This window comes from Mustela nivalis (assembly GCF_964662115.1).
Source record: "Mustela nivalis genome assembly, chromosome: 8".
NCBI classification, from domain to species: Eukaryota; Metazoa; Chordata; class Mammalia; order Carnivora; family Mustelidae; genus Mustela; species Mustela nivalis.
Window position 1 is genome coordinate 20,852,820 of NC_139027.1, and position 10,751 is coordinate 20,863,570.

The following is a 10,751-nucleotide window of genomic DNA, read 5'->3' on the forward strand; positions in this document are numbered from 1 at the left end:
CTACCTTGGAAATAGCCATAACATTAACATCAGTAGAGAAACTGAGAGGAACAACAGGTATGGGGAATATGGTTTGGAGGCGGTGGGAGACTGGCCTGTGGATAACCCACAACTTACCGTAAAGCCTACTTATGACATCTGAAGCCATGGGTGTAGACTGGATCTCTGAAGTGGAGAGGAGAGAACCCAAGCATAAGCTTAAAGACCAAACCATATTGAATATGCAGGCAGGAGGTGAAAAAAGGATCCAAAAGGGGCAGGGCAGGAAACTTATTGGAGATGTAGGAGGAGAACCAGAATAATGCAGAGCCACAGAAAGCAAAAGACGTGAAATTGAACAGAAAAAAAGAAAAGTGACTTAGGGTCCAAAGTCTTCCCCAAAACACAGCTTGGTCTTTTTCACTTCATTCGGTCACACTGTCTGAAATTCTGCCAGTTATTCCTTTTTTTTTTTTTTTTTTTTAAGATTTTATTTATTTGACAGACAGAGATCACAAGTAGGTAGAGAGGCAGGCAGAGAGAGAAAGAGAGGCAGAAGCAGGCTCCCTGCTGAGCAGAGATCCCAGGCACCCCTATACCTTTTGTGTTAGTAAGAATGGGGAGAGTGAGGTATTTATTAATAGCCATTCTTACTATAAGCTGAATTATAGTGGTTTTCGGTTTTTCAAGATTTTAGTTTTAAGTAATCTCTACACCCAACATGGGCCTTGAACCTCCAACCCCAAGATAAAGAGTCACATGCCCCACTGATTGAGCCAGCCAGGCACCCCTGAATTGTTATTTTAATCAGGTAGCTTTCTGGGGCACCTGGATGGCTCAGTGGGTTAAGCCTCTGCCTTCCCCTCAGGTCATGATCTCAGGGTCCTCCATCCCCGCAAGGGATGGAGCCCCACATCCCCTAATCAGGCTCTCTGCTCAGCAGGGGGGCTACATCCACTCTCCCTCCCCACTTCTCTGCCTGCCTCTCTGTCTACTTGTGATCTCTCTCTCTCTGTCAAAATAGATAAATAAGATCTTTTTTAAAAATCAGGTTACTTTCCACCTAACCAACCCTTAGGGATGAACTCCTTTGATGGAGGTAATACTTTTTATTAGAAATATTGAAAGCATGGACACCTGGGTGGCTCAGTCAGTTAAGTGTCCAACTCTTGATTTTGGCTCAGGTCATGATCTCATGGTTGAGGGATTGAGCCCTGCTTTGGCTGGGCATTGAGCATGGGGCCTGCTGGAGATCCTCTCTCTCCCTCTCCCTCTGCTCCTGCCTCACCCTCACTGCCCTCCTTACTTGTGTATGCACATGCACACGTGATCTTTCTCTAAAAACAAAAACAGAAAACCAAAAGTATTGAAAAGAGAAGAGAGAGAGTTAATTTTGGAGTTCTAACTGCTTAGGGAGGACTGGCAGGGATATTTTGGAGAGTAAGAGGGCAGCATGTGGGTGCTGGGTAGGGGAACAAGGAGATGGGGTTCTAAGAGGCTGAGAGAAGGATATATAGAAAGCAGATGGAACAATTCCAATGGCAATCTGCAAATCTTCCTAGAGGAAGGATCCTGAGTTTTCCCTTCTTCCCAGGAAAAAAACGAAAAGCAACCTCTCTCTTTACAAAATTGAGAGGCGACCAGATGGAAAGGATGGTGATGAGGATGAGGATGGTGACAATGACAATAACTAGTACTTACCATGTGCCAAGCACTGTTCAAATTAAGTGTTCAATCCAGCTAACAACCCTAAGAGGTACACACTATTGTTTCCATTTTACAGGTGAGCGAGCCATGCCCTGTCAGCCTGCCCTTAGCTCTGAAATCTGGGGTTGCAGGTAAGAGAGGACAGGGGTATGCGGCCACCTCTCTGGATGGAAGCCCTCCACCTCCCACTCTGAGATGTCTGCCCAGGGGAGGACAGGCAAACAAACAGGCCAGTGATGTCTTGTCATATAGGTAGCGAGTGTCCTGTACCTGGACAGAGGGAGAGCAGGACATTACCTGACATCATAAAAGGAGGTGGATATCAGCTACAGCTTTGGTCTGTCTCTAGACCTCAACTTTATTTTTTTTTTAAAGATTTATTTACTTACTTATTTATTTGAATGTGGGAGAGGGGCAGAGGGAGCGAATCTTCAAGCAGACTCTCCACATAACACAAGATCTTGATTGGGGACTCAATCCCATGACCCTGACTGAGATCATGACATGAACCAAAACCAAGAGTCAGATGCCCAACTGACTGTGCCACCCAGGCACCCCTAGACCTCAACTTTAAAGTGAGAAGGGAGCTGGTGTGTATAAGGAGCAGACATGACATAGAATCTTAACTTAGAAGACTTAGGTCTGGACCTCACTGGTTGACTTTGAGCAGGTCATTCCTTCTCTCTGGGCCAAAAATTCCTTAATTACACAACAAAAGCATTAGATGAGAGTTAAGCCTCTGAGTTCCTTTCCAACTCAAAAACTATGTAATTCTAGAACCTAGTGGTTGGGTATGACAAATTATGATCTCTCTTTCCCACTGCATATGCTCGAGAGCATGATATTTTGGGTATAAATGTGCCAATGTCTGCTGTCTGTATATGTGTATTCTGGCTATATGACTAAAACCTTAGCTGTTTGTGGGTAAATAAGGGATGCTTCTTGGTTTTCTCCAGGAGAGACCAAACTGTGAGATAGTAAACTATAACATCAGTGACTTGAGGGCAAATGATTATAGGAAAGGTTTTGGCCTGAAATCATTCTTCAGCATAGTTATTTTCTCTGTTTTGCTTTTTTTCTTACAACTAAATCTAATTTAGTTTTGACATCAACCCTGTGGAATGGCACAGGTTTTTACAGAAAAGGAAAAAGAGCCTCAGAGATTAAGTGACTTGTTCAGGATCACATGGCTCATTAGAGACAGAGCCAAAACCAAGGTCTAGGGCTTCTGATTCTGGGCTTGTGTGTTCTTCCTAGTACTGTGCTGAGTGTCAGAAGAGACTGTGTGCATAGAAACAGAGCCAGATGGGGTCTGTTTCTAGGTGAAGGCAAAGTGGAGAACCTCTAGCCAAAGGATGCCAGGCTAACTTGCCTGCCCTCTCTTTCCATGTCTGTAGCCTACTGCCTGCAGTGTCCTTTCATTCAGACTAAAGGCTCAGAAGACTTAAAGATAATAGCTAATTTCAAGAACCACAGACTATGATTAGAATTAATTATAATGTCAGAGAGCAATGATAAGAAGTAATAACATTCTGGAGCCTCTAGCAAGATGTGGAGGATGTTTACTAACTCTTCCAGAGAATAACCTAATTTGCCCTCTTTCTCTGGGCTCACTTCTATGAAGCAGGAATGGGATCACACCACCTCTCATAGCTGCTGTGAGAATCAAAGCGGATTATTAAGTTACGGTGCCTCTGAAAAGACACAATGTTTGCTTATTCATTCAACTGGCCGACATTCATTGAGCACCTACAATATTTCAGGAACTGTGTTAGGAACTGAAGGAAGACGAAGACAAACAAGAAGCAAGGAGCTCCAAATTACCATTACTATCTCCCCGGCCACCTTCTCTTAACCCCTTATGTCTCTTCTTGTTTGGGACCATATGAGAGGGAATGGTCTCTAGTGGTCCAACTCCCCAGCTAAGTGCTCCTCTAGGGAATTCTTGCCAGGGCCCAACCTCTAGGCCTTCATTGGACCAACCAAAGCCTCCCTCTGCTGCAGATCCTTCAACAAGTCATTAATTCACATACTGTGAACCAGGCTTGGGTCTTGGTGCTGAGTGAAAGATGGTGAGCAAACCCACAAGGTCCCTCAGAGAGTTCACTTTGTACTGGGGAAGGCAGACATTAAACAAATCAACACACAAATAAACATATATTCACAAATCGTGGCGAGGGTGTTATGAGGTGAGGAGAGAGAAGCAGAACTCCAAATTTAAAGACCTATGGGAGGAGACATGAAGCTGAGATCCTAGAAGGATGAGAAGTCAGCTAGTGGACAGCCTGAGGAGGAGTCCTCCAGGCAGAGGGAGCAGCGTGGCCAAAGGCTCCTTTGGAGGGTGTCTTCAAAGGAACTGAGAGAAAACCAGTGCAGCAGAGACCAGAGCAGACAAAACAGTGGTGCTTGGCAGAGCTAGCCTGAGAGGCAGGGGCCAGACCAGGCTGGGCCTATAGACTGAGGCAAGGAATTCACCGTAAGTGCTCTGCACTTCTAGTGCCTTCTACCATCTTCCCAGCGCTAGTAAAGAAACAACCTGGGTTGTTCTGCTAGTTCTGCCATCCCATGTTCGTGATGAAAAGTTGGGAGTTAGCTAGAGAAATTTATCATAGTACAAACCCTCACAGGAAAAAAATATATATCAGTTTCAGCTCCTTTCCTTTAGCAGACTAACTTATAAACTCCTCCAACCCAGCACCTACGAATTGGGAGGTTGATGCCAAAGCTTTTCATCCCTCCCCCCCCCCCCCCCCGCCCCTACAGCGATCACAGATCTACAGAAAGAAGTTGGTTAACTCCCTGGTCATTGTGCCTATTGCCCATGGACTCCTTAGTTTACTCAGATGGCTCACATCTCTTGGGATGGAAGATTGATTTGCCACTTAAGACCTAGAAGGCGATGCCAATGTGTGCAAACAACTGTAATAAAGGGAAGAGAGTGATAAAAGCCACACGAGGTGTAGCAGAGAAAAACTACTGAAACATTAAAGCTCTTTCAAATTACATGCTATGGGAGCTATTGAGTGCTCCTCTGTAAAGAAAAGAAACATTACAAAGCGGTAAATTAGAAGTGGTGCAAACACTGCCTCCTGTAGGAGATCACAGGAAGCGCGGCCTGGCAGGTAGGGATGTAAATTGGCACTTTGGGGATCTTTCTGGGAAGAAAGTTAGCAACATGGATCAGGAGTTTCTAAAACATTCTCTTTGACCCAATAATTCCACGTCCAGGAATCCACCTCAAGGGGGTAGGGAAGAGATTTATTTGAAGAGTTATAGATAGGAATTTTCGTTACAAGGTTATTACACTATCAAACGGCTAGAAACAACTTAAGTATCCAATGTGGATTATATAAATACCTTATGGTACATCCTTATGATATCATAGTATTTAAATGAAGTTTTTTGTTTGTTTGTTTGTTTGTTTTTAAGATTTTATTTATTTCTCAGAGAAAGAGAGCACAAGCAGGCAGAGTGGCAGGCAGAGGCAGAGAGAGAAGCAGGCTCCCTGTGAGCAAGGAGCCCGATGTAGGACTTGAACCCAGGGCCCCGGGATCGTGACCTGAGCCGAAGGCAGCTGCTTAACCAACTAAGCCACCCAGGTGTCCCTTTAAATGAAGTTTTTGAAGAAGAGTAGAGACTTTGGAAAATTCAAGATATCGTCTATCATTTAAGGAAAGGCTCAAACTCATGATTACAATATAATAGGATAAATGCGCTGACAGAGCAAGATGGGAACAAATGCGGAAAAGAAAGGATTCCCAGGACATTCGAGATGGGTCTTGAAGGATGTGTAGTAGTTTCCTGGTGGAAGGGAAAGAAAGGACAAAATGGAGACCCCCTAAACTCTGCAAAAGAAGACAGGGAAGGTAATACACCTCTGGAGAAAGGCTTGCAGGAGCCATACCTCTCATACAACCCCGGCGTGCAAGCCCAATATGCTTCCTTAGGTGAGGGGATGAGCCTTGCCGGTGACGAAGGCTAGTGATCCTCTCTCACAGGAAAAGGGACAACCCGCACCCGGTCCTAGGCCACGCCCACCGGAAGAGCTGGCAACGTAGCGTAGCGCGTAGCATGGGCCGCTGGCGCAAGGCTGATCCCTACGCTCAGGAGCGAAATAAATCCCAGGGCCCACGTAGCCTCACCTCCCAGGCTTTTTTGGCAGTGCCAAAAAGCGACCGGGAGTGTTGGCGCAGCACGCAAGCGCTGTTGGCCACTGGACCCTGGCGGTGTGAAATTTCACACCCAGATGGAGATTGTGTGAGGCTTCCCCAGGTGAGGAGAGCGTCTCCTCTGAGATGAGAAGAGGTAGAGCACCAGGTCAAGCAGGGAGCCACAGGGAGCCAGAGGGCATGTGGGAACCAGAGTGTTCCCTTCTGAGCATGTAGCCTTGGCTCTCATGGGCCACTGCTTCGCAAGGTCTCTCCCCCTGTCTGGGGTCCTGCTCCCTGGTCTCTGGCCGGTCGGCCCCCACAGCTACCCCTTTCGCTTCCGTCTTCATCCCTTGATGTTCTCCCCGCTGCCGGGTCTCCGAGGTTTGAGAGGGGAGGCTAGGGAGAAGAACGTCCCTGGCCTACCTGGAGCTCGGCCCTCCGGCCTGGCTTCGGGACACCGGACTTCTCTTAGCTCAGGGTTTGGTCTGAACTGTTTCGCCCGTGGGAACTGTGCATGTCCCTGGATCCTGACCCAGCCTGATCAAGGACTAGGCTGCCCTGATCTTAACATCCCAGCAGTGGGCTTGGACAGGCCCAGGGCTGTTTGCCTAAGGTACCAGGAGTTCCAGACAAAATCACCCTCTTCCCATGGTTTAGATCTCCCCTTGCTTACACCTCTCCACGACGTGGGTGTCTGGAGGGCTGTGTAGCTGAAGGACAAGGGGAAATGTGAGGAGATGTTTTCCCTGGTCATTTCTGGTCACCTGCTCTCTCTTGCTAGTCACAGAACCCACTCACTGTTGTCTTGTCCTTGTCCCTTTGTACTAGTTTTGCCTGCCTAGCGCCTGAAGGCGATGAGTTTCCTTACCGGAAGTTCACTTCTCCATGGCCTGTGGAAGTTCTCACAAATGCTTCTTCTCTTCTGACCCAGATCATGGCTCATTTGGATGAAGCAGCCCGCCAGCTGTCCAAAAGTGGGACAACCCTCTATGCCGTGCTGGAGCTTAAGAAAGGTGCCTCACCTGAAGACATCAAAAAGGCTTACAGGTTCAGACCCGGCCTCTTATTAAACCCTGAAATTTGCTGCCCCCCAACTTAAACCCTGCTTTATGACCGTTTTTAAATCTTCAAGCCTTCACTTTGGGTGGGATGGAGTCATCACCCTTTTCATTGTGGCCTGGCAAGGAATTTAGACTTGGGCTCCTTGTCTCCACTCTTCGCATGCATGCATTGCTTCTTCACATCCAGAGACCTATCCCTGTCATTCATCCTACCCTCCTCTCCCAGCCACTTTCCAACCATCCTCTCCTCACCCTCCTTTTGGGTATTGCCTGGGCAGGAAACTGGCCTTAAAGTATCATCCAGACAAGAATCCAGGGGATGCTCAAGCAGCAGAAATATTCAAAGAGATCAACACAGCCCACTCCATACTGAGTGACCCTAAGAAGCGGAAAATCTATGACCGGCATGGCTCATTGGGAATATACATATATGATCACTTTGGTGAAGAAGGCGTTACATACTATTTTACGATGAATAGTTGCTGGTTCAAGGTATACAGTTCTTCCTAGCCCTTTAAGAATAAGGAAGTGGGGGTGGCCTGGGGTGCCTGGGTGGCTCAGTTGGTTGAACATCTGCCTTTGGCTCAGGTCCTGATCCCAGGGTCCTGAGATCGAGGCCTGCATCGGGCTCCCTGTTCAGTGGGGAGTCTACTTCTCCCTCTCCCTCTGTGCTCTCTCTCAAATAAAAAAATAAAATTGTAAAAAAAAAAAAAAAAAAATGGAAGGAAGGAGGGATGACCTACCTCTTCTTGGAGAGCTGATCCTTCTCTCCCAGGACAGATGCTTCTGTTGTCTCATTTTCTGGGTACCAGGGGGGTTGAGGGAGGGGAGCTATAATGGAACTACAGAAGAAATGCTGGGTTGAGGCCATGCTTTCCTACCTTTCAGACACTGGTCCTCCTGTGTGCCCTGCTCACCTGCTGCTGTTGCTGCTGCTGCTGCTGCTTTTGCTGTGGAACACTTAAGCCACCATCTGAGGAGGTTGTCAGAAGATACCAGCAGAATGTCCAGAATCAGCCTCCGAGGGCAGGTGAGAGCCATAGACAGGACCTGAGGTAAGAGGTGGTTAGGAAGGAATGAAATAGTTGGGGGTGAAATTATGAACCCTAAATATGGGAGTCTCAGGTCGGTATTGAGGCAACGTGAAGAAAGAAAAGAGGATACACTTGGTTTCTGAGGGACTTAGGCCACCAGCTGACAATTGGAATGTCATATCGGCCTCTCGTGACTGTTAAGCTAAGGAGTGGGGGGGATGTTGTATGCCTGGGTGGCTCAGTGGGTTAAGCCTCTGCCTTTGGCTCAGGTTATGGTCTCAGGGTCCTGGGATCGAGTCCCGCATCGGGCTCTCTGCTCAGCAGGGAGCCTGCTTCCCCCTCTCTTTCTGCCTGCCTCTCTGTCTACTTGTGATCTCTCTCTCTCTCTCTCTTTGTCAAAGAAATAAATAAAATACTAAAAAAAAAAAAAAAAAAAGAATGGGTGGGAGAGTACCTTGAAAAGGGAGTGGTTGAAGACAAGATAGAGAATGAAGTTTACTGCCTTTACTCTAAAGGAAACTTAGTGTCTGATCATCCCCACCCCAGGCAGTGAAAGTGTGCCTTGACTGAAGTTCACCATAGTGCCACCTAGTGATACTGACATGTAACTGCAAGGTAACAGGTTTCTCACCACCGGAATAAAATTGTTACTAAATTTTTGTGTATGTGTTTTTTAAATTCCATCATAGGAAACAAAAGAAACTTTAGAAGAGGTCAAGATGATAATGAAGATGATTTCTAAGAGACGAAGAGAAGTGAGTATATATGAAAGCTAAAATGCAGCAATAATCAAAGGATAAGAAAAGAACACACACTAACTTCCAGTGAATCATTAGTAGAAAGTTTGTATCTTAGACTTTGGATTTCAGGTGTTTATATTCTTACCTGCAGGGGCCTTGCTTTAAATTCTGGGTCATTATTCCTTCTGCTTAATAAGATGCCAACCTCTTTTGCCCTCAGGTGCTGACCCAGCGAGGGTGCCTTCTGTTGCCCAACACACTGGACATGTTGAAGAGGGGAACAAGTAGCTGTGTCCTGACATTGACCCTGATTTGCCCCTCTTCTTATAAAAATCCCAACTTCAGAAACCTTGATGGCATCTATCCCAGTGAGGATGCCCCCTCTGCCCTTGATGGTATCATTGACCCTGGCAATACAGGGTCACCCACCTCCTCTTCTTTTTAGTTTCAGTCTCAATTTTAATCTGTTTAGACAGAAGCCCTCCCATCTCTACCCTTATGAGGTCTCAGACCGTGGTGACAGACTTCTCCCGAGCATTCTTTTTCCTGTGCCTTGAGATTTGGGCCAATTTCGACTGGTAAGGGCCCTGAGCCACTTGCATTGTCTCCACCAAGATCCTGATAACTGAGAAGAGTAGATCCTATCCCAGAGCTGCTGTACCAGCTAACTTAACCCTCCTTTGCTGGAACACTGCACCAAGAACTTGGCCTCTTTCCTACACCAGCATGCTTTTCTGGGCCTGGTCTCACCTTTCTCTGCTGCCCAAACCATTGACATTGTCAGCCTCATTCTGTGCCACCATGAGTAAACTCAGGCAAAGTATGAATGCATTGGAGGGGTAGGGGTAGCTATCCCACCTCTGGCTTCTCTCCAGACTGCACCCCAACACGGCCTCCCGTTAGCATGGGTCCTGGGCTGACTGAAGTTCATCTCTCAGTGCCTGCTTGCCTCCATCCTTATCTCCACATCTTATGCAGGCTGATCACCATATATTTTCTTCTGAAAACAGGGGCGTGAAACATATGATAGGGAAAAGATAATACTTCTATAGACCCTCTCCCCATTCTCGAACCTCTTCACACTGCCCGTTTCATCCTCTCCACACCGTTTACTTCCCATCCATCCAGGGGCAGAGCCAAGTAACTCCTCACATTTCTCTCTCACCACTGGGGGAAGGGCTAAGGAATGTCAATAAATAAAAGAGCTTTTGTCCAACCCCATGCATCTGTTGGGCGCCAAAAAGGCAAATCCTGCCTGGGGTAGAGGGAAAGGCCCACAAGAGAAGAAGACAGAGGGCTGGTGCTCACGTCGGACACCAGCCTGTCTTGGAGAGAAGTCATCCAGGAGCTCAGGAGGGGTCCAGCAGGGGTCCAGGACAACCGTGAAGTGAAGACAAAGGCCTCCTGGAGCCTTGTGATTACGACTTTGTCAGTGCTCTAAAATTTCCCTGGAGACCAGTTCCCCTGGTGCCCAAAATAGGTTCCTGGCACTCAGGTCCTTTCTGCTCAGCTCAACTTCTCTCGATTTCCTAACAAATTTAAAGTCTTTGGAGTGGCTCCAGTGATGTGTTCATGGACCAAATTCCCACACTTTCTCAGAGGCATGCTCATGAGGTCGTTCCAGGCCCTGGTGCAACTGCCAGCTCTAGCGTCCTTAGCTTCTTTTCCTAGGATGATAGAAGAAAGTTCTGGGCAAGAACAGAAATGGACCAGAAGTGTTGGACCAGAGCCTTTCCCACTAATCTCTGGTGTCCCTGTTCTGAATCCCAGGGTTCAGCGGAAGAGGGTGGGGGTCACTGGCTAAGCCTTGGAGGCACTGACTACGCTCTGGGTCTGGTGAAGTCTTTCCTGCCACCCTGAGCCATGTCAGGCACCCCCATCCAGGCCAATGTAGGTTCTGCCTGGAAGAAGAGCCCATGCTTATGGGGCTCAGGGACCCAAGGAGCCTTCTGAGCCTGACAGCTGGACACCTTCGGAGACCCACCTTTCACCATGAGCAGCGAAGCTCACCCCTGCCCTTGTGTAAGGCAGTCACCCATTCCTGAGTGAGTCAGGGTCACTCACTCAGTGACAGCTGTG

At 47.4% G+C, this 10,751-nt stretch overlaps 1 protein-coding gene and 1 pseudogene across 2 annotated transcripts in view; both read left to right on the plus strand.

The window, feature by feature from the left end:
• The window catches only part of LOC309870608 (glucokinase regulatory protein-like), an 878,156-nt pseudogene that overhangs the window by 673,695 nt on the left and 193,710 nt on the right, over window positions 1–10,751 (plus strand). The gene's annotated exons all lie outside the window — the stretch shown is intronic.
• DNAJC5G (DnaJ heat shock protein family (Hsp40) member C5 gamma) lies at window positions 5,835–8,995 on the plus strand. The gene is made up of 6 exons (XM_082743042.1): window positions 5,835–5,958; window positions 6,769–6,884; window positions 7,177–7,390; window positions 7,787–7,928; window positions 8,622–8,687; window positions 8,893–8,995. The coding sequence occupies exons 2-5, from the start codon at window positions 6,772–6,774 to the stop codon at window positions 8,672–8,674; spliced, it is 522 nt and encodes a 173-aa protein (XP_082599168.1). The 5' UTR covers window positions 5,835–5,958; window positions 6,769–6,771; the 3' UTR covers window positions 8,675–8,687; window positions 8,893–8,995.

Coding starts and splice junctions, on each gene's coding strand:
- DNAJC5G (XM_082743042.1), top strand. CDS start 6,772: ATGGCTCATTTGGATGAAGCAGCCCGCCAGCTGTCCAAAAGTGGGACA. Junction 6,885..7,176: donor GACATCAAAAAGGCTTACAG/GTTCAGACCCGG, acceptor TTGCCTGGGCAG/GAAACTGGCCTTAAAGTATC. Junction 7,391..7,786: donor TGAATAGTTGCTGGTTCAAG/GTATACAGTTCT, acceptor CCTACCTTTCAG/ACACTGGTCCTCCTGTGTGC.